The sequence below is a fragment of the Halichoerus grypus genome, chromosome 8, assembly GCF_964656455.1.
Source record: "Halichoerus grypus chromosome 8, mHalGry1.hap1.1, whole genome shotgun sequence".
Classification (NCBI taxonomy): domain Eukaryota; kingdom Metazoa; phylum Chordata; class Mammalia; order Carnivora; family Phocidae; genus Halichoerus; species Halichoerus grypus.
Genome location: NC_135719.1, coordinates 25,226,042 through 25,250,131, shown reverse-complemented (window position 1 = coordinate 25,250,131; position 24,090 = coordinate 25,226,042). Strand labels below are relative to the sequence as shown.

The window sequence follows — 24,090 nt, the reverse complement described above, 5'->3', positions numbered from 1 at the left end:
AGGAGCAACGTCCACATCTCTGGGTCAGGGAATATCAGACAGTGTGGGGAGGGAAGGAGTACATGGGGCCAACCAAAACCCAGGAGATAAGACTGAGTTCCCCTTATCTTGATCTATCCTGATTCTTATTTTCCTTAGCCCAGAGTCTTATTTGTGTTGCCTTGCATGTATTCCTGAAAACATCAGCAGTCCTTGGTGGAAGGATGGAAGAGCATGGGCTGAAGGGATGACTCAGTTTTTAGACTGGGCTTTGATTGCCGGGCCCAGGGTGTAAAAGACAATAGGTACTAGGGAGCCATTGAAAGTTTCAGAGTGAGGAAATCACATGACTGAAGCCAGGGGCAGAAGTGCACAGATTACCATGGAAGGGAAGAGGAGAGGAGCCCAGTTAGGTGAGTGTTATAATACCCCAGGCAAGGGTGGCCACAGAAATGGGAAAGCAAGGCAGATTTGAGATTCCTTGTGGAGGTTAGCTCAGTGGCACTGAGCAATGCTTAGACATGGCTTAGGGAGCATTCTGATCTGCCCCCTGTATCCTCACGCTTTATGACTAGTCTCTGGAGAAGAAGGGGCACCGGGCTTCGGCGGTGCGGAAAACAGCAATGGTTTATGAGCACGCCCACCCAGAACCAGAGGTGCAGTGGGATTCCCTGCTGTTCTCCACTGTCGATCCCACAAGCCTGGAGTTCCCAAGGTGGAGAGTCGGGGGTCCTCTGCCTCAAAGTACCTATGGAAACTGTGGCATAAGTAAGGTCTGGAAAAATAAAATATAAGTGAGCCACGAGCACAGAAGAGCCAAAGACCGAACCAAGGGGAGGGCCCAAATCCGGAGAATGGGGGAGGAAGAGGCCACAGAGAACAGAAGACAGGGTGGCAAGAGGTCTCAGCATCTAAGTCAAAGCAAAAGCCAGCAAAAATCAGGCGAAGTGGTGACCAGCGTCAAATGTGTCAAAGCCATCAGCTGCATGAAGGACTGTTAGGATGAGTTATGCTCACCAAAGACCCGGCATCATTTTATTTAGGGCAGGAGGGTAGACACGGCAGGACACCAGCCACTGAACAGTATTTGCGTCCCGTGTCAACCAGCCTTCTCCCCGTGGCCCTGGCCTGGATGTCTGTCACCCCGGAAGAATTTCTTCCCAGGCTCACCGTGGACACAATCTTTTACAAGCCACAACCAGCAAGGCCACCACTTCTGACACGGCAGCGTATGACGAGGCACCGGGGATTTGAAATAGACCAACAGAGAGTCTCCTCGGAGCTTGTTGTCGAAGCGTCTGGCCGGCTCCTGTCGGCTCTGGGGGAGTCAGGGAGCACTCCTGGCGGGAGAGGCACAGGGAGCAAAATGTGAGGCTTGCAATTAAAGGGAGTCGTGGGTGGGGAAGCGGGCAGAACTGTAAATTCTCTTGCTCATAAATCCGTGTGCCAGAACCCTCCCAGGGCGAGCTCAGAGCCAGAGTCAGCCAGCTCTTCAGGCTGGTCGTGTTGGAGCCCTGCCTCTGTCCCTCCAAACACAACGGCCTTTCCCCTCTGTACCCCTTCCAGAAGACGCAGAGCTGGCTCGCTCCAGCACTTGAGAACTCCCCCTAGGAACATTTTCAGAGAGTCTTGTGAAATTCTGAGCATTTTCAGAGCCAAACTGGAGCAGCAGCGGGGGTGGAATGTTGGGGAGGTCTGCCTGCATGTTTTCACGTTGAATAATTTTGTGCGGCTGGGACGGCCAGGCAGGGACTCCCGCTGGTGTGAATCAGGCCTCTGGGGGTTTTCTGCTGCCCACTTGGGCTCAGGACTTTGGTGTTCATTTCGGACCGGTGCTACTCAGACTGGTGTCTTGGGAAAACCATGTCATATCGTTCTTCTGGGGGAGTCTTTTTTCCTAATCTTCTTAGGACAGACTTGTTGGGGCTAACCCATTAAGCCAACTGAAAGACAAACTAGTCCACATGTGGAACAGGAATGTGGGGACCAAAGCAATGACAGAGCACCCAGGTGGCAAACAAAGGTGCCTAGTGGCCTTTTCAGGAGAGAGTTAGGGGAAAACACACATCTGGCCACTGGGGTTGACGGTCTGACCTGCCACAGCCGCCTCCCCAGAATATTAAAGTGTGAGGTCCCAGACTGGAGACCACAGGGCCAGATTCTGCAGTAGACATGGCTTGGCCCACACAGGACTCTTAAGGTTTTAGAGTCCGCTTCCAATATTTTTAAATAAGGAGATTGCAAAAAGATACTGGATTTTCAGCTATGCTTTTAAAGAGGAAAGATATTGGGGCACCTGAGTGGCTCAGTCAGTTAAGTGTCTGCCTTCAGCTCAGGTCATAATCCCAGGGTCCTGGGATCGAGTCCTGCATCGGGCTCCCTGCTCAACAGGGAGTCTGCTTCTCCCTCTCCCTCTGCCCGTCTTTCCCCGCTTGTGCTCTCTCTCTCTCTCTCTTCTTGCTCTCACTCTATCTCAGATAAATAAATAAAATCTTTTTTAAAAATAATAAAAAAATAAAGAGGAAAAATATGGCAGCATTTGACCTGCATGGCCACCGGGGAACAGTGGGTTGGGGTCCAGGCATCTGCCCCTAGGCCTGGGCACCGTGTTCTCAGATGACCACAGTTGCGGCCACTCTCTGCACTTAGGGTCAGTTGGTGCGTACTGGCCTGGCTCTGGTGTGTGTATTTTTCTTGTAAAAGTTTTCATATCTACAGAAAAGCACTGAGATTAATAAACACCTATGTCTGCACATCCCCATTTGAACATCTTCAACACTGCGATATTTGCTTCATATCATTTTTTAAATTTTTTTTAAAAAATTTTATTTATTTAAGAGAGAGGACACAAGCAGGTGGAGGGGCAGAGGGAGAGGGAGAAGCAGGCTCCCCGCTGAGCAGGGAGCCCCCACATGGGGCTCGATCCCAGGACTCTGGGATCACGACCTGAGCCCAAGGAAGACACTTAACCGATTGAGCCACCCAGGCGCCCTGCTTCATATCTTTAAAGTAATAACATATTACAGACACATTTAAAATCCTCCTTGACCCCTCCAATCCTCTTCTCTGCCCCTCCCATTACTGTGTATGCTTCCCATCCAAATTTCCAAGCTTTCACTGTGTACGTATACACAAACAAGAGAAAGCATTGGCTGGTGTGTTTCAAGAGGGTCGTAGCCAACATATGAACATTCATTTTGCCTTTGGGATCTATCCATGTTGCCACTGTGGCTCTGGTGCATCTGTTTTCTTGACTTTGTATTCTTTCATCTTCTGTATTTAGTTATTCCGCCATTGGTGGACATTTGGGTTGTTTGCCGGTTGGAGTTTATGTAAACAGTTATGCAGTGAACATCTTTGTCTAGTTTCCTTGGGCACATGTGCAAGAAATTGTATCCCTAGAAAGCAATGACAGAGTCATAAGGTATGCACACCTCGAACTTTCGCAAAGGGATTACCTATAGTTACCATGTCACCAACACGATAGAAGCTGCCATTGCTCTGGTCATGGCCAGATTTGGTTTAGTCAGACTTTGTAGTGTTCCCAGTCTGGTAGGCAGGAAATAGTAAATCATTGTTTGATTTTTTTTTTTTTTAATTACCCTGCTCTGTAGTGAGGTCTAGTATTTTCATAGAAAATACTGATTATTTCTTCCTCTGTGATAGATTCTCCTATTCTCTGCCCATTAAACTGTTGGGCTATTTATCTATTCCTAATTGACTTATAAGAGTTCTTTATACATCCTAGATTATAAATATCTTACTTTGAGGCCTGCCTTTTCACCTATGGTGCGTTTGAGTAGAAGCTTTTATCTTTAATTTAGTTGCATTGATTAACTTTTAATTTGGGGGTTTTGCTTCTTTTGTCTTATTTGACAATTCCTTCCTTACCTTGCCAGTCATAAATCTACTTTCTTACATGTTCTTCCAGAACTTTTAAGATTCGGCTTTCCTTATATAAGACTTTAACCTATCCAGAATGCCTTTCTCTATATAGTATGAATTGAGACCATGAATTTATGTCTTCCATATGATCATCTGTTGCTTCTGCATTATGTAATGGGTAGTCGATTCTTTTTCCATTGATTGATAATTCTATATTTATGGTGACCAACATAACGAAACACACTGTTTTTTGAGCACAAGAAAACTATGTTGGAAATAAGCTGTAAGAAGGTAATGATCCATCTTACTCTGCATTTTCGGAAACTAAAAATATACATATATATAACTTGTGGGTTAAAAAGGAAATCGTACTGAAAATTACAAAATATTCAGAACAAGCATCTCTTATTTACTTCTTTCCCTTCTATTATTTGGAAGCTATAGATTGTTTCTCTGTTCTTTCGGTGGTTACCCTTCAATGTTTCTTGTGTATCTTAACTCTCAGGGTTTCAGTAAAGTCCAGAGTTACTCAGAATCACTAGCCTCTTCCCAAACAACACAGTGACCTTGGCACACCTGACCCCTTGAAAAGCCCCCCACTTGTCCCCATTATTATCTGGAGATTTGGTGCTACTATTTTGAAAAAATAAAAGTGGTTTTGGCATAAAGATTAGATTAATTAGATGAAATGGACAAATTCCCAGAAACACAAACTATTGAAACTGACTGAGGAAGAAAATATAGATAACCTGAACAGACCTATAGCAAGTAAAGAGATTGAATTAGTAATCAAAACTTCCCACAAAGAAAGGCCCAGGATCAGATGGCTTTACTGGTGAATTTTAACAAACATATAAAGAAGAATTAGTATCAATCCTTCACAAACTCATCCAAAAAGTGGAAGAGGAGGAAGAACCTTACAACTCATCCTATTAAGGCCAGTGTTACCCTGATAACAAAACTAGACACAACATTTTAAGAAAACTACAGACCAATATCTCTTATCAATAAAGACACAAAAATCCTCAACAAAATATTGGTAAATTGAATCCAGCAATATAAAAGGGATTACACACCATGACCAAGTGGAACTCATGCCAAGAATACAAGGTTGGTTTATCATCTGAAAATCAATTAATGTAGCATACCACATCAACAGAATAAAAGACAAAATCACGTTATCATCTCAATTGATAAACACACACAAAAAAGCAGTTGACAAAATGCAATACTCCTTCACAATAAAAAAAATTCAACAAACTAAGAATAGAAAGGAATTTCCTCAACCTCATAAAGAACATCTATCTATAAAAAACCCACATAAAGAATAATAGGATATAATTAAGTGTCCAGAAATAAACCCTTCCATCTACTGTCAGTTGATTTTTTATAAGGATTCCAAGACTTTTCAATGGGGAAAGACTAATCTTTTCTGAAAACTGTTCTGAGACACTGGATGTTTACATGCAGAAGAATGAAGTGGGATCCTTAGCCCATGCCATAGACAAAAGTGAACTCAAAATGGATCAAATACCTAAGTGTAAGAGCTAAAGCTTTAAAACTTACAAGAAAGAAGGCATAACTCTTCCTGACTCCAGATTAGGCAATTGTTTCTTAGATACGAGAGCAAAATCACAAGCAACAAAAGAAAAAAGTAGATGACTAGACATTATTCAAATTTAAAATTTTTGCACTTCAAAGTCATCAAGAAAGTGAAAGATAATCCAAAGAATTGAAGAAAACTTTCTCAAATCATATATCTGATAAAGTAATTGCATCTAAAATATATAAATAACACAATTCAATAATAAAAAAGACAATCCAATTAAAAATGGACAAATCATCTGAATAGACATTTCTCCAAAGGTATACAAATGACCAACAAGCACATGAGTAGATGCTCAATCAGGGAAGTACAAATCAAACCACAATGAAACTCAACAAATGGTAAATACATACAAAAGAATGAAGTTGGACCCTTACTTAATATACCACATACAAAAATTAACTCAAAGTGGACCGAAGACCTAAAGGTAAGAGATAAAACTTTAAAACTCTTAAAAGAAAACAGAGGAAAAAAGTGTCATGATATTGAATTTGATGATTTCTTAGATATGTCAAGAAAAGCACAGGCAACAAAAGGAAAAATAGATAAATTGGACTTGATCAAAATTAAAAACTTTTATGCATTGAAGACACTATCAACAGAGTGAAAGACAGTCCAAATAATGGGAAAAATATTTGCAAATCATATATTTGATAAAGGAGTAATATCTAGAATATATATATATGTATGTATTTATACATGTGTATGTATATGTGTATGTATGTACAAATGTATGTACAAATCAACAACAAAAAACAACCTAATTTAAAAATAGGCAAAGGACTTGGTTATATATTTCTCCAAAGATACAACTGGTCAATAAGCACATGAAAAGATGCTTAACATCACTAATCATTAGGGAAATGCCATTCAAAATCATGAGATAATCACATCATACCCATTAGGATAGTTATTATTTAAAAAAAAAAGCAAATAACAAGTGTTGGTAAAGATGTGGCAAAATTAGAACCCTTGTACATTGCTGATTGAAATGTCTAATGATACAGTCATTGGGGGAAACAGTATGGTGGTTCCTCAAAAATATTAAATACTGAATTACCATATCATGTAGCAATTCCACTTCTGGTTATATATCCAAAAGAATTGAAAGCAAGGATTCAAAAAAAAAAAAAAATCGTACAACCGTGTTCATAGCGGCATTATTCACAATAGCCAAAAGGTGGAAGCAACCCAAAGTGTCCATCAGTGGACAAATGGATAAATGAAATGTATTATATACATACAATGGAATATTATTCAGCCTTAAGAAGGGAAGAAATTGGTTTTTTTGAAGATTTATTTATTTTAGAGAGAGAAAGCATGCAAGCAATAGGGAGGGACAGAGGGAGAAGGGAGAGAGAGAGAATCTCAATCAGACTCCTTGCTGAGTGTGGAGCCCAACACGGGGCTCAGTCTCATAACCCTGAGATGGTGACCTCAGCCAAAATCAAGAGGCTTAACCAACTGAGCTACCCAGGTGCCCCAAGAAGGGAAGAAATTCTGACACGTACTACAATACGGATGAAACTTGAAGAAATTATGCTAAATAAGCCACTCACCGAAGGGCAAGTACTGTAGGATTCCACTTACGGGAGGTACCTGGAGTCATCTCATTCATAGAGACAGAAAGGATGATGGTTGCCAGGGGCTGGGGGGAAATGGGAATAGGTAGTTCTTGTTTAATGAGTCCAGAGTTTCAGTTTGGGAAGAAGATAAGTTTGGAAGATGATGGTGATGGTTGTCCAACAGTGTGAATGTATTTAATGCCACTGAACTATACGCTTAAAAGTGATTAAAATGGCAAACTTCATGGTTTGTATCTTCGGCCATGATAAAACAAAACTACAGGGAGATACCACTTTACACCCACTAGGATGACTATAATCAAAAAGACAGACAATAGCAAACGTATATAAGGATGTGGCAAACTTAGAACCTTCACGAACTACTGCAGGATTGCAAAATGGTGCAGCTGCTTTGGAAAAGTCTGGCATTCCTCAAATTGTTACACATACAGTTAACATATCATCCAGCAATTCCACTCCTTGGAATATACCCAAGAGAAATGAGAACATCTATCCACAGAAAAATTATACACAGATGTTCATTGTAGCATGATTCACAATAGCCAAAACATGGAAACAATCCAAATGTCCATCAACTGATAAGCTGATAAGTAAAATGTGGTATATCCATGCAATCAACTATTACTCAACAATGAAAGGGAATGAAGTACTGCTATATGCTACCACATACATGATTTTGGGAAACGTTATGCTAAGAAAAGAAACCAGTTACAAAGAACCACATGTTACAGGATTCCACGTATATGAAATGTCCAGAAGAGGCAAATCTATAAAGATAGAAAGTAGCTTAGTGATTGCCTACGGCTGAGAGGGATGGAGGTAGGGGACATGGAAGATGACATCTGAGGCATATAGGAGTTTCTTTGGGGGCAGCTAAAGTGTTCTAAAATTGATTGTGGTGGTGGTTTCACAACTCTGAATATATTGAATTTACTCCTTACATGGCTGAATTATATGGTGTGTGAATTATATCTCATTGGAACCATTAAAATGGTTCTTCCACTGAACTAATGTGTGACCTGGGGCAAGGCACTTAACCTCTCTGTGCCTCAATTTGTTCAGCTGCAGAATGGCTTTATGTAGGATCATCACAAGGATCGAATAAGTTGAATCATGTCAGGTGCTGAGAACATTGCCTGGCACAAAGGAAACCCTGAAAAAGGATTAGCTGGTTTAAGATCTAGAGAAACCATTTTTTATTAAGTTTTTTATTTTAATTCCAGTGTAGTTAGCATACAGCATTATATCGTTTCAGGTGTACAACATAGTGATTCAACACTTCCGTACATTACTCAGTGCTCATCATGATAAGTGTACTCTGAATCCCCATCACCTATTTCACCCATCCCCTCACCCACCTCCTCTAGAGAAACCATTTTTAAAACATTTTCCCTTAAACTGTATTTTAGCTAAGTGTTGAAATCCATCCATCCTTCCTTCCTTTCTTCCTCCTTCCTTCCTTTCCTTTCCTTCCTTCCTTCCTTCCTTCCTTCCTTCCTTCCTTCCTTCCTTCCTTCCTTCCTTCCTTCCTTCCTTCCTTCCTTCCTTTGTCTTCCCTTCCCCAGCAAATGAGAACTAACCACAGTGATTCAAAGACCTTTTCAGGAAAACATGGAAAGTTCTCAGACCCTGGCCAATCACCCATCTTGATTCTTAGGGCTGGACTAACAGACTCAAGCCCATAAAAGCTCACATTCACAGACTAGCATATTTGTTCCTCATTATGCCCTTCAGGTTTTCATTTCCTCCTTCAAAAGACAAATATGTGAATAATATTACTTTTCGGGGAAATGTATATGAGAACTCATAATTCTCAAGTTTTAGACAGAGAAATGCTGAGTTGAAATGGAGTGTGCAGCTGTAAGGCGTCCCTCTCGTCCCCCCGGGAGAACATCACAGCTGAGCTCGTGCAGTCTCAGCCTTTGCCCCTCGCCCCGCTCCTTCTTTCACAAACATCTGTTCAATAAAAGCAGCCACGTATCTTCAGAGACTATAAATGGCACATGTTAAAATCTTGTTTTGATTGTTGTCTTAACAGAGTGGCTGGCTCCAATCTGCCTCTAGCTGTAAGAGCCACTCGGACAGATGGGAGTCTGATGCCGCCTACAGTGCTCCTTGGTGTTTTGGGGAAGGGGCCCAGGGGGTCCAGCTCTTGGCCAGCTGGCCTCTGCCATGTGTCCTCGCTCCCAGGCATGCAGCACACGTGGCGCCCTGGGGAATGCCTTGTCATCTGTGGGAAAGCAGAACAAGGTGTCTGCTCTCCCTTGGTCACACCCACACTGCCCAATGGACAGCAACCCTACACCCGCGAGGATGGGAAGAGACCTGCATCCTCGGGGGCCTCCTCTGGGCCAGCCGTCTCACCAGGAGCTTTACAAAACTCCCATGCATTTAGCATCTGGGCGTGGACCCTATAGCAGTGATCACCCAGGCCAATCCTCCAAACAAGCCTGTAAGATGAGAACACAGGTACCGACATTTTACAGAGGAGGAAACTGAGGCTCGAGCACTGACCTGCCCAAGGTCACACGGCTGGCGAGTCAGTGGAGTGAAGACCCAAGTCTGGGTCCTGAATGTGCACTTCTGAGAATCTGAGAACGTCTGACTAAAGTCCATGGGCACCCCTGACTTACAGGACATCATGATGAGGGTGGTCAGGTGTACCCTAACCAGAACCATAATTGTATAAGTACAGAACAAAGCCCCTGGATTCAGACACAGAGGACCCCCTCCCCTAATAACTGGTGGGCCTTGGGCCAGCCTGGCCACCTCTCCCAGTGGTTTCTCCATCTCTAACGCAGGACTAGCCAGCCCTGAGCAGCCTTCCTCTGGGAGCTCTGGTGGTGCAAATCAAAATGGTGGTGGGAAAGGACTGGGTCACAAAGCAGAGGGGTCACCTTGCCCTCATAGAGTACAGAGTTGACCCTCCAGAGGGCAAATGTGAGCCTGTGCTTTCAAGCTCTCTTCAAACTTTCTTCTTCTTTTTTTTTAAGATTTTACTTATTTGAGAGAGAGAGAGACAGAGATAGCAAGAAAGAGCATGAGTGGAGAGGAGGGGGAGAAGCAGGCTCCCCGATGAGCAGGGAGCCTGACGTGGGGCTCGATCCCAGGACCCTGGGATCATGACCTGAGCTGAAGGCAGACGCCCAACCAACTGAGCCACCCGGGTGCCCCTCTTCAAACTTTCTAAATGAAAAGGGAGAGCTTCAATCTGTCTGGCCTTCCAAATCAGATTTCCTGAGTCCTTCCTGACACTTAGGGATGGACAAGATCGCTCTTATCAAAGGCCAGACCCTTTTTCAAAGTAGACTAACCAACTGACCCAGACTCTGACACCAAATCCCAAGGGGGAGACAGCGGCGAGCTCTGGCTGAGTCCCAGCCTTCCCCTCACACATTCTCTCTACTCACCCGGTCCCTGGCCTCCCACCCCTGCTGGCCACCCGCATCTTGGATATTGTGCGTGTCTCTGACAGGTCACCTGCTCTGACATCTGGCCTAGGATGACTTTTCCCAGCGCTCCTGCCAGTGGGCAGGGGTTGCCCTTCTAGACTGACATGTCCACGAGAGGAAGCTCCCAGTCTGTTCTGGCGCCACTGCTTGGGTTCTCAGTTCTCAGCACTTCCTTCTCACACAGAGGTCCTCTCTCACTCATGCTTCTCCCGTGAGCAGCCACTTGACCAGAGCCCCAGTGAGGATGGTGAGATGTCTCCCTTACCTGGTTTCCAAAGCTTGGGCATTACCCCAAGATTGAGATCTATGGAGCCCACTGGGTAGGCACTGAACCAGATTTGTTTGAAGAACATCCACAGAGTGTCTCTTCTCCACCCTCATTCAACTGAGCATTCACAGCACTGGCACCCCCTTCTCCCGGGAGCCTCCCCCCGGTCAGCAACACCTCCTTGTGGATAAATCCAGAGAATACTTTTCAGGCCTCTTCCAACCCAACCCTATCTGGCATCTCTTGAACAGTCTTGCTGGTTGCCCCTTCTCTGGCTCCTTATTCCGATCATAGATGCTTGCATTCCCAGCCCCTGCCGTCGGTCCTCTGTCCTCTTTTCTCCCTGTAGAAGCTCCCCAGGTGAGTTGTTCTTACCTTGCTTTCTATCATGACCTTCTTTCTGATGACTTCCCACCCTGTGTCTCCACCCCAGACTGCACCCATGACTCCAGAACTGCACCTTCAGACCCTTCCCAGCACCACTCAGCTACCCAGTGGCTGCCTCAACCTGACATTCTCAAACACTTCTGCCCCCAGGCCAAGTCTTCTCGCTGTGTTCTCCATTATAGCGGAGGCACCATGGTGTCCTCTGAGCCCGTTGGAATCCTGAGCTTGACTCTTGCCCCCTTTGTCTCTGACCCCACATACCCAAAGGCATGTCAGCCTCACTCTTAAAGAGTCTTATGTCTGCTTTCCATTTCTCCACTACTGTCTTGGTGAAGGCCATCATCTTGCCCCCCAAGGCTCATGATTACCTAAGACACCAAGGCAACTTCTCTTCCACTCCCCTTTAGGTGCTCTTCAAGAACCAGCCATCCCAAACTGGTCAGCTGCACTCTCTCACTCCTTGGCATATCATGGGCAGGCTCTCTCTGTGAGAGCATTGAGCCCTGCTGCTTTGGATGGCCAACTTCACCTTGGACCCAACTCAAGCTCCATTTCCTCCACAGCACTTATCAGAGAGTGAAGAAATTGTCTATTTATATGTTTCTCTTTCCCCCAAGGACCACACATTTGTCTGAGCTTTGTGAATGTGGGGATACTGAACCAAGTGCCCCAACCCTTGGTTGAGAACTTGGCATAAAGTTGACACTCATGTGTCTGGGGGGACATATAAGCCAAGGTTGAACAAAGCAAGTGTACTTTGTACAGTAGCTGTTCTCTCTTTAACCTGCCCTGCAGCTTCCTGGAGCTTCTGAGCTGTTTCTCATCATTCTTTCTATGCTGTGGTGTTTTACAAGTAGCCCGTATGATGCCAGCTATTCAGGTTATCACACACAGGCATCTTGTTTCCTTCCTTTGGTTAATTTAGCTAATGCAGGGAATATCCCTGACACAGACATTGGCAGAGGTTGGTGCTCAGCCAATGCCAGATCCTTCTTACTGATGCGTTTTGGAGATGGATAAAGTTGACTGAATCCCATAGACACAACACTTGTTAGCTCGAGCACCTCTTGTATTGAGATACATCTCACATTATTTTTTTCAGTTTGAAGTTGTTGAAAGTGAATGACCTACCAGTGTTCTCTCTCTGGTTGTCTATATTTGGGATTCACTTTATATTCAAGATAAAATAACCGTGTCAAAAGAACAGGATCCTGAATATGGTGTTCTTTCTTTGTAACCACTAACTCACATTTCGGCAGATTTCACAAGATCTTCGCCTAATTTAAATCTCAGCCAGATCAAGATTTGAATAGAAAGTGTGTTTTGATTAGAAGCTGAAATTTCTCAGAACTGTGAATGGGATGGGTGCGGGGTAGGCAAAATAACGACCCCCCTCCAAAAACATGTCTATATCCTAAGTCCCAGAACTTGTGAATATGCTGAGTTCCATGTCAAAGGGAAATGAGGGAAATCGGAGGGTTTCAGTTGGAATTAAAGTTGTACTATGGATTGAATTATATCCCTCCCCCACCGAAAAAAAAAAAAGGAAAAAAAAGATATTGAAGTCCTAATCCTCAGTATCTCAGAATGTGACTTTTTTGGAAATAGGGTCATTACAGGTGTAATTAGTGAGGATGGGGTTATACTAAGTAGGGTGAGCCCCTCATCTAATCTGACTAGAGTCCTTCTAAAGACAGCTGTGTAAGGACACACAGATACAGGGCAGACGCCATGTGAAGACAGAGGCAGAGATTGGAGTAACACATGTACTAGCAAGGAACAGCAAGGATGGTCAGCTGTCCTTAGAACCTAGGAGAGAGAGGCCTAGAACAGATCCCTCAGAGCCCTTAGAAGGAGCCAACCCTACCAACACTTTGATTTTTGACTTCTGACCTCCAGAACTGTGAGACAACTCTCTGGGGGTTCAAGCCCGCCTAGTTTGTGGTCCTTTCTCCAACAGCCCTCGCAAACTAATATGGGTTGCTAATCAGCTTAGCCTTAAAATAGAGAGATTATCCTGTAGCATCCGCATGGGTCCAGTGCAGTCACAGAGGTTCTTAAACGTGGAGGAGGAGGGCAGGTGAGAACGTTGGAGGGATATAGCATGAGAAGGACTTGACCTGACACTGCTAGCTTTGAAGATGGAGAAAAAGAGCACAAGCCAAGGAACGGGGGCAGCATCTGGAAGCTGGAAAAGGCAGGTCTTCCCAGAGTCTCCAGAGGGAACCAGCCCTGGTGGTAGTGCCTTTATTTTAGACCAGTGAGACCCATGTCAGATTTCCAACCTCCCGAATTGTCAAATGGTAAATCTGTTGCTTTGTGCCATTCCCTTTATGGTCATTTGCTACAGCAGCAAAAAAAAAAAGAAAGAAAGAAGAAAGAAAGAAAGAAAGAAAGAAGGAAGGAAAGGAAGGAAGGAAGGAAGAAAGAAAGAAAGAAAGAAAAAGAAAGAAAGAAAGAAAGAAAGAAAGAAAGAAAGAAGGAAGGAAGGAAAGGGAGGAAGGAAGGAAGGAAGAAAGAAAGAAAAGAAAAAAAGAAAGGAAAGAAAGAAAGAAAGAATGCAAGGTCTCAGGTAGGATCAAACTTGAAGTGTGTGTGGAGGAGCCAAGTCTCTTTCCTGCTGGACAGGAAAGGAATCCGGTCCTTCATGACTCCAGAGCAACCAAGGAAGGGAGGCCTGAACTATAGAAGCGTTAACAGTGGCTTCCTCAAGAATTAGTTTTCCTGCTTTTAAGAAGATCTGCGAACTCAAACTTAGCTAGTACACGTCACTGTTAAGGTTTCTAGGGGGCACGAGTAAAAAAAGAAAAAAAATCTGACTTCAGTTGTCATTGTCACATGAATTGTTTTATGGAACAGCAGTTCCTTTCTCAAATTCCTGGACTTGGAATTAATGGGGTTTTTCCTCGGATGTTTACTTGCATGGCGATGTCCCCCCGCCATAGACCGGCATCCTACAGCTGTGTACTCATTGTGGTGAAATGGTTTTCAGCCACCAAAACCACAGTTTCCAGAAAGTGATTTTTTTTTTTTTTTTCTCCCCATACCTTGCTGAGGTATTTGTCAAGATCGGGAGAAAAAAAAAAAATCTAGCTGAAAAACAGCTCCGAGCACCTGCAGCCTGTGTGTGCGGGGCGGCAATGGTCCTCTAGCCAGCTCCTCCCACGTCTCAGGTGGGGCTGCCCGCGCCAGTGAGGACGGTCTGCATGGATGCTCCACGGCTACAATGTGGCTGCACAGAGCTGAGCACCAGCCTTGTTTCCTGTCTCATCCTTGCCGCCCGGGGGCTGAGGAGACACCTCGCTTCCTTGTCCCTTTCTCACCTATCTACTCCCTGTTTCTATCCATCGCTTTTTTTTTAATTAAATTGTAGTAAAATACACATGAAATTTACCACCTTAACCATTTTTAAGTTACAGTTCAGTGGCATTAAGTATGTTCACAGAGCTGTGCACCCATTACTGCTGACTCTCTCCAGAACTCTGTCTGCCTCTTGGAAGAGCAAGTGCGGCTCCACGCCCATTAAACACGAGCTCCCCATTCCTTCCAACCTGGCAGCTCCCATTCTACTTTCTGCCTCTGTGAATCTAACCCCTTCAGTTGCCTCACTTAAGTGGAATCATTCAGGACGTGTGCTTTCGTGACTGGCTTATTTCACTCAGCATAATGTCCTCCAGGGTCACCCATGCTGCAGCCTGGGACAAGAGGTCCTTCCTCTATAAGGCTGAGTACTATTCTGTTGTACATACTTAACCATATCTTGTTTATCCATGTATCCACCAACGGACACCAGGCTTGCTTTTGCCTTTTGGTTACCGTGAATAATGCTGCCAGGGGCACCCAAAATGGCACCCAAATATTTTCCCATCACTGTTTTTATTTTAAGTTTTTATTTAAATTCCAGTTAGGGGGCACCTGGGTGGCTCAGTCTGCCTTCGGCTCAGGTCATGATCTCGGGGTCCTGGGATTGAGCCCCACGTCGGGCTCCCTGCTCAGCAGGGAGTCTGCTTCTCCCTCTCCCTCTGCCCCTCCCCACCTCGTGTTCATTCTCTCTCTCTCTCTCTCGTCTTTCTCCTCTCTCTCACAAATAAATAAAATCTTAAAAAAAATATAAATAAATAAATAACAGTTAACATACAGTGTAATATTAGTCTCAAGTGTACAGTATAGTGATTCAACACTCCTATCACTGTTTTTAAACCTATCAAGTATTAGAATGACAAAGAGCCCCTGAGTAAAACAATATGCAACAGCCGAGTTTATTTCCAGTTACCTCTGCTTGTACTTTAAGGGTCTGCTCAGACATCGCCTCCCCCAGACTCACCCCGAGATGGAGTGAGGCGCCTCCCTATGCCACCACAGCGCTGTGCTCTCCTCCGCCTGGGCAGGGAGCCTTGTTCACTGATGGTGATTGGCTGGCTGGTTGTCTGTCTCCTGAGGCGGTGTGCCGTATTTGCATCTGTATGTCTGCAACCCTGTGCGGAGCTGGGAATTTGGAGCGGGAGAAGGAAGGGCAAGGGGACAGAGAGCTGGGAAGGTGCCCTGAGCTGCCCCATGTGGGACTTGCAGGTGTGGAGTGCATTCGTGCCCCCTTCTCACCCCATCACATTGTCCATGAGAACCACAGTGGTTTTGGGAGTCTGCCTTGGCCTCAGACAGGGCTTGTTTTGAATCTGACAGTAACTAGCCCTCCAAGGAGGGGAGCAGGGGGAGCCCTTTTACACAGCTCCCGGAGACAGAGAATTCCCCCCTTTAGGGAGCAGGGCAGACCATAGATCAGTTTCGTGCATGTCTGCATGTGCTTAGGGCTCTGTCCCCCATTCTCCTGCCAGACTCTAGGCAATGGCAAGGAGGGACATTGCAGGGGGTCAAAGGATTCTTCTGGAAAGGAAGGTAGGATCCATGGGCTGTTTTGCATTCTGTCATCCTTCTGCAAAGCACCTCAAAGGCCCAGGAGACACCAGAGGCAAAGGAAAGAAGAACAGGAAAGAAAGGTAACCCCTCCCAGCTCTACAGGAAACTGATCCCCGTGGGTCTGACTTTTCCAGTCTGTGATGGAACAGGAGGGATAGGAGATGTCTGAGGGAGGACTGCTCAACCTCTCTCAGCTCTTCCCCATCCCCTCAGCTGCCCAGATGTGACCTTTGTGTAGACCAGAGTCAACTTGCATATTCCCTAGAGCCCATGCTCTGGTTGTGTGTCCAGAGCTGGAGATGCTGGTGCCCCCTGGCCAACAGCATGCACGCCCACAGGCAGGTGACATTCCCGTGAGTAGGACATAGAGGTCCCGCTTCCCAGCTTGACCCCTGGGAAGCACAGAAAATACAAAAGAGAAGTGGGGGGGATGCCTGGGTGGCTCAGTCAGTATAAGCATCTGCCTTCGGCTCAGGTCACGATCCCAGCGTCCTGGGATCAAGTCCAGCATTGGGCTCCCTGCTCAGTGGGGAAACGGCTTCTCCCTCTGCCTACTGCTTGTGCTTGCTCTCTCTCGCAAATAAATAAATAGCATCTTAAAAAAAAAAAGACAAGAGGGGGATACAAAGTTCTTCTCACAGTTGAGGTCAGCGCAGGAGCACTGAACAGGTCTCAAGCTAGAGCCTGACATTTGTATTCACAAAGTCAATGGCAAAAGGTCAGGACGAAGGAGATCTGGCTGAGAGTCGGTTCAGGAGAAAAATAAGAGAAGTCATTGGGGCTAACAGAGGTGCAGTCTGCTTGCTTAAAAACAGACATAATGTAGAGCTGAGCTGCTTTAATGAAACCAGAGCCTCCCTTTAAAGAGGGAAAAAAACCATCACATTCTCTCCTGCTGCTTTCAGACCACATCTGGGCCATTTTGCCCACGACAAAGCAATCCATTTTGAGAACAGTAGTGACTGATGAGAGAATTAGAACAGAAAGGATTCAGAATCTGCCACATGCAAATATATTTTGATCAAGATAAGAGAAAGCTTTGGGGGAACAAAAGAGCTATCTTCAAATATTTAAGAAGCCAATCATGTTACTCCAAAGACCAGAATGAGGAGAAATGGGTAGGATTTGGTTTTGTTCTGATAGTGTTGTTCAAGCACTTGGCAGGTGCTGAAATGGGAGCAGGATTTGCTCACCTCTGGGACTTCATCATCTCCTACTGAAGAGATAAAGAAGAACTATTGCTAAGAGTTATATAGGCTTAGGTGTGCCAGGTGTTGGTGTAAGCAGCTTACAGGACATATGTCCCTTGTCCCAGGGTAGGCACAGTCACTTCCATCCCACAGCATAGGCAAGGGGTCTGGTAAGAGGAGCTTCTCTGCAGTTATTCCCTGGGGGCATGGAGGACAGTGATGGCTCTACCAAGGGGACTGGAAGTCAGAGGAGGTCGCCTGAGCTTGCCCTAAGGGACAAGGAGGAACAGTATAGGGGTGGAGGGAGGGGGCCTGGGTAGCTCCATCTTCTCAACATTTAGCCCAACCACTGCCACCACCCCCAGCTGGTACAAACCACCCTCATCTCCTGCCTGGACTGGTGCAGTAGCCTCCTCCCTAGTCTCCTTGTTGCTGCCCTATAGACTGGTATCTGCCCAGAGCCAGAATGACCCTCTCCAAGCCTGGAGGGCACATCACTCCTCTCTCCAAACCCTCTGGGACTGCATCTTATTCAAACAAGAGCCACAGTGGCCAGCCAGGGCCTGTAGGATCTCACCCTGTCCTCTCTCATGTTCCTCTCCCTGCCCCTCCCTCTGTTCACCCCTCCCCCAGCCACACCAGACTCCTTGCTGCTCCTCTGCTCTGCCAGCACACTCTTCCCCAGGGCCTTTGCACCCACTGTGCCCTCTGCCCAAAAGTCCTTTCCCAAGGAACCACATGACTGACTTTCTTGCTTCCTTCCAGGCTCTGCTCACATGTCAGCTTATCCGTGGGGCCGTCCCTGCCACCTTATGTGCTCACTCCTCACCTCCTCCCTGGTCTGCCCTACACTGCTTTACTTTTCTCTAAAGTACTTGCCACCATGTGGCATCTTCTCTATTCATGTATGATATATAATACGCACTATATATAGTCTATTGTGTATCATTCCTTGGTTTACTGTCTGTCCCCATCAGGATAGTAAGATTCAGAGGGCAAGGCTTTGTTTTGTTCCCTGCCTCATCATCAGAACCTAGAACAGTGCCTGGCACATGGGAAGCCCTTAGTGAATGTGCCATGCTGGGATGGATGAATGAGCAAGTAAGCTAGGACTGGAGATGAAGAGAGGCCTGGCACCACCCAGCGTCCCCTCAAGAACACTGCCAGTGGGAAGACACTACTGACGTTTCTAAACAGTAGGATGGCATGATCAGATTTGGTTTCAGGATCTTAGGACTGTTCCAACTGATGAGGAAGAACTGAATGTTTATCAGAGCCAGCCATCAATGGATTCAGCCATTTTGTCAAGTGGTGAGCTCCTGGGAGCTAAGAGGATCTGAGGCTCATGCAGGGACCGAAGGAGGAGAGAGTCCTTTTGTGTCCCCCAAAGGGCATTCAAAGCCCCATTTGTGTCCTGAGAAATCATGATTTCCAACCGCTCAGCTTCTTTCCAACACCCTGAGGCCAACCGAGACCCTGGTCGAATTGGGGTCATTGAAATGGAAGGCAGGTAGACCAAATTTTAGTGGAGCACTTTCACCAGCTCAGTCTTATCCCAGCCCATGAGTTGCCTCCTCAAGAGTGACAGTCCCCACCCAAGAAGGCCTCCACTCTTTGGAAATCAGGGAGTCCCTGGTCCTGGTGTGTTCAAGCTGGTACCAGGGCGTCCTCTGTCAAGGAGTGTACCAGTTAGGTTTTGGTGCAGTGACAGACCACCCCAGCATCTCAGTGGCTGACAGCAGTGTCCTGTTATGACAGAGCTCAGCCGTCAGAGCATCCCTTGTGTTGGGACCTGCTATTCTCATGGCAGAGGGCAGGAAACGGAGAGAAGCAGAGCCAAACCACATAATCACACTCAAAGCTTCTGCTGGGACATGGCCAGCTTCATGTCTACTGACACCCCATTGAACAAAGCATGGCGTAGACAGTGGGTGGGATATGTAATCCTGCCACAGGGAGAGCGACCGCTCAGGAACAATAATTCAACCTGCCATAGAGGTGTTGTGTGCAGAAGGATTTCTGCTTTGAATAAGCCATTGACCCACTCAACTCATGGGACTCCCTCTGCTCTAATACTTCAGAATTATTTTGAAAGTCAGTTGCAAAGCTCTCTGCGTCCATCTCCCTCCCTCACGTTACAGGCCCAAGACGCCATGATGTGTCTGGAAGGCCCTCCAGGGAAGCTGGCCTCCCCACCCGGTTACTCTCTCACTGTCTCTCCTCCTCCTGGACAGGTGGGTGGCAGGCCCATGGAGCCCCTGCTCAGCGACATGTGAAAAGGGCATCCAGCATCGGGAGGTGACCTGCGTATACCAGCTGCAGAATGGCACCCACGTCACCACACGGCCCCTCTATTGCCCGGGCCCCCGGCCAGCACCAGTGCAGAGCTGCGAAGGCCAGGACTGCCTGTCCATCTGGGAGGCCTCTGAGTGGTCACAGGTGGGTGCCCAGGCTGCCTTCTCCACAGGGACCCCAACATGGTGCCGTTCCCTCTATGGTATTTGTGACTCAAACCCAAGTATCACAGTGCTTGCCAGCCCCCAGATAACTAAGAAAGATGTGTTCTAGCTCACATATTCTTAAATTCCATCTGAGGTGACAGTATGGCTAAACAAACATGGGTAATGTGTTTTTGATCATATATATGTTTTTGATAATATTTACCACAGTTCGATCCCATTTCCTATGAAAATTCTCATGTAAAGATGGATGGATGGAGGGATGGATGGATGGATGGATCGATCAATAGATGGATGGATGGATGGTTGGTTGGATGGTTGGATGGATGGATGGATGGATGGTTGGTTGGGTAGATGGATGGATGGATGCATGGTTGGGTGGGTGGGTTGGGGGGTAGGTTGGTAGGTAGGTAGACAGACCAACTGACTAACCAACTGACCTTCTTATTTTCTTTTGATGTATTTGAATTCTGGTGCGATCAGTTGGGAAGGTGGTTTCAAAGGCTTTCTTTGAACTCTGTGCCAGTCTTTGTGGATTGTAAGAGGCAAGCAGACACTGGGAGGGACAGTTTTTAGTGTACAAGTTGGAGTCACACATCTCATGCCATAAAACATTTTGGAAAGAGCTCAATTAAGCCTTAAGTTTTAACTTGAAAGACTGATTCTGGAAATATTTTATCTTTGGTAATATCATCCTTCAAGGCTTTGCGTTGACTTTGCATTAATATTTTGACTGTTTGGCCATAAAATAAAAAGCTGAATAAAGGGCAAGTTTCCCTCAGGTCCTCCATCAAATGTGTTCTAGGAAAGTCAGAAAGGCTAAATCCAAGACACTCTTCAGTGTGGAAAATATTTTTAAAGTTCCTTTTTTATTGCCAAACAGTTGGAATTATTTTGAATAAGAAAGTATTCAGCCCATTCTTAATGAACGAAAAGTTTGCCCTTGGCTACTCTGAAATGGGGTTTACTTTTCAGACAGATCTTGACATGGACCCGTTAAAGACCTGAGTCTTTAGCCTGCCCTTTATGATATTTTAGGGAAAAGAGAGAGTTTAAAATTTTGATCTTTTATATGTACTTAGGACTGTAAGTTGAACATTGAAGGGACCTCTTTTAGGGAGGGGGACTACTTGCTGGAGGGGTAGGGTCCGGCATGCAGTCTCCCATCCCCACCCCCACCCCCGCCAACCCACCTTGAGCCTGAGGTTCTTGATCACCTGGTTCTTGATCCAAACAAGATTTATGTTTTAATCAGATCAAAGCCATAAATTTTCCATTCAGACTCTTTCTCATAGAAAAAAAAATGTCCTTACCAAAATAACCAAGCCTGACATTATCAACTATCACCATAGCAAAGAACACCAGACTGGAAAATGTGAGACAACTGAAGCAAGATTTAAAGAAATCTCTCTAATTTCACGTCTCTATCTCTGTGTGTACCTGATCCTAATGCTGAAATAGTATCCATACCAATCAGTCTCCTTCTGGCTCACCCTAGGCTCGAGCCAAATGCCTCTTTCTGAACAGTCAACTTGGAATCAAATCTTGCCCTCAGTCACGAGATGCTCACCAAACTGGTATTTCTACTGCTTCACCACATGCTGAAGCCCCTTTAAAGATTTTATTTATTTATTTGAGAGAGAGAGAGAGAGCACAAGCAGGAGGAGGGGCGGAGGGAGAGGGAGAAGCAGACCCCCCACTGAGCAGGGAGCCCACCACGGGGCTCGATCCCAGGACCCCAGGATCATGACCTGAGCTGATGGCAGATGCTTAACCGACAGAGCCACCCAGGCGCCCCAGTGCTGAAGCCCTTTTAATGTTCCTTCTTCTGGAAACAAATGGGTTTAAATTTCTTGTGGCAGAGAAATTTATTTTATTGAGGAGGCTGCCTTTATATATAGCCAGCAGTGTTGATCACCCGTACTGTCTACCCCCCAGCTTCTTCCCAGCTTTGTTCGAATGAGGAGCAGATACCAGGAAGGAAGCAAAAGAGAGTGACTGTCTCCTGTCCTAGGTCCCTCCAGAGGAAGCCCCACCTTCTGGTCAGAAGGGCTGAGCCAGCGTTTGGTCAAGAAACAGGCTAGACATTACAGTGTTTGAAATTCAAGGGAAAGGGACAGGGAATGCAGAATAGAGTAAGACAATGCAGGAACTCTGGCAGAAGTGGTAAGTAGGCTTCTAGTTGAAGAAAGAGCGTGGGTGTGGTTGCTGGTGCCAGGGAGGAGCCCACAAGTCAAATGGTCAAGGCAGAGCTAATGAAATGGTCAGGGAGCATCACCATGCAGAGAAGCAGAGAGATTGACCTTCAACTCGGTAACCCAGGCTCCCAGCAGTGGCCCTCCCAGCCACAACCCATCCTGCCCAAGACGGTGACACCTGCTCTGGATTGACCCCTTGCATCCAAGATCCTATAAAGCCGACCCCTCACCCACACACAGGACCAAATGCGCATGTTCTCCAGCTCCCCCCAGATGACACCACAACCAGTTCTGAAGCATGTGTATTTCTTCTAAAACAAGCCAATCTAAGTTAGTCTCAAAAAAAAAAAAGAGAGAAAGAAAAAAAAAAGCCTCGGAGAGCTAAATTGAACTCATCGGAGAAATAAAGCTACATAACATTTTGGGATAAATGTTAATAATAGAACTATAAAGAACAACTTTTGTCCTGTAGGTGCATTTTCCCGGGGGACACAGTGGAACTTTTTTAAAAAATCAAGTTTGCTGTGGCTCAAGAATATCTGCTGTGTATTTCTGGTAAATCAAGCAAGTATGAAAGCAGACGCTCGATTTGTGAGGGCTCCATTTTGTGCCACCACAGCACATGGGCTGTCCCCACCATAGCTCTAGGACGCAGCTGTTGGGAGCCTGGGGCTCACTGTGTCTGTACCTCTTGGCGGAATACAGCCATCAGGCCAACCTCTCCGCAAGTTACGTGTTTGCTTCTATGGTGGAGACAGGCAGGGCTTCCGTACCCGGCAAATAAGAGGGAGAGCTCCCTGGGTTTGCAGGACGCGTCACCTCCTCTTGCTGGCCGGATCGTGCACAGTCAGTCCCATCCTCCCGAGGTCATAGGTCTGCTCTGCCTGGGCTTCCTTCCGTTTCGTTTTGAGGTGGCTAAGCACTCTCGGAGCCCGGCGAGGTCCCTCCCTGAGTGCAGGGGGAGCACGCCAGGAGCAGGCTCCAGGTACACCCCGCAGGTCCACCCTGTTTACAGCTGTCACCCCACCGCTCACCCCTTCTTCTGGGGGTCTTGCTGCCTGAGGGCATGGGAATCTTGAATTCTCAGGGCTCGCACATGATCTGTCATTCCTCAGGCCCTCTTTGGGTCCCCGCCCCACACTTTCTCTTGCAGTGTCTCCCGGGAAGTACGTAAATTACCACAGGGACCATTGCTCAGTGATGCTCTTGGCATCCACACTTAACACAGTCACTGTAGCTCTCTACAAGAGCTTGCCGACGGCCTAACATGAAAGTCACCTGTGGGTTGGGTTTGCATCTCCCCGTGTTCCACCCTGAGCCTGTGCTTTTGCCCCAGGCTGGCCCAGGCAGCGTGCACGAAGCTAGAGGCCAGCTCGGAGGAGTCAGGGGCCTCAGACATCTTTGCCTGGGTGTCCTTACCTGGCTTCCCCTGGCCCCGTCCCCTGCTCTGCTCGAGGGTCCACCAGCATTTGCCCCTTGAACTTCTCCACTGCATCAGTCTTTTGGACCTGGTAGCAGGCCACTAAATTCCTAGTTTGGTCTTCTGGTACCTGGAGCTCTCCCCGCTCCTGTGGCCCTCCCCCCATCACTGGCCACTTGGCTGGAGTCACAGCTGGGACCACGTGCTTCAGACTCTAGAAGCCCAGCAGCATCCTCATCCTTGCGTCCCCGGCCCTGGGGCTGGCACATTGTTGCGACTTAATAGGCGTTGATGACCTTGACCTGAACCAGACCGGATCAAACATCCAAACGGTGTCTTGCAGTGCTCGGCCACCTGCGGCAAAGGGACCCGAAAACGAACTGTGACGTGCACCAACTCGCAAGGCAAATGCGATGCGTCCATGAGGCCCAAAGCAGAGGAGGCGTGCGAGGACTACTCGGGCTGCTACGAGTGGAAGACCGGGGACTGGTCCAAGGTGAGTCCGGCGGGCCTGCATCTCCACCCTGCCCGCCCGCGCGGGGAGCTCTGCAAACAGGAGCTCAGCAATCACATGGGCTTCCACTGCATGAGGCAGTCCCAGGCTACCCAGGCTACCCAGGCAAGTTCGCTTTCTCTCCAAGCTCTGCACCTGCCCATGACCCTGTGCCGTGTGCATTCAGAAGGAAACCGAATGCCTCCCAAAGTACGGAGCAGGGTGCCCCGGATCCCAGTTGGCTGCCCTGTGC

The 24,090-nt window shown here is 46.6% G+C and overlaps 1 protein-coding gene across 5 annotated transcripts in view; it reads left to right on the top strand.

Annotated features, from left to right (window-relative positions):
• Positions 1 to 24,090, top strand: part of ADAMTS17 (ADAM metallopeptidase with thrombospondin type 1 motif 17) — a 348,978-nt gene that overhangs the window by 300,311 nt on the left and 24,577 nt on the right. For all 5 annotated transcript variants that reach the window (XM_078078954.1, XM_078078952.1, XM_078078953.1 and 2 more), the window contains 2 exons: positions 19,502 to 19,706; positions 23,688 to 23,840. In XM_078078954.1, the coding sequence (XP_077935080.1) occupies positions 19,502 to 19,706; positions 23,688 to 23,840 (358 nt within the window). The remainder of the gene's footprint in view (positions 1 to 19,501; positions 19,707 to 23,687; positions 23,841 to 24,090) is intronic.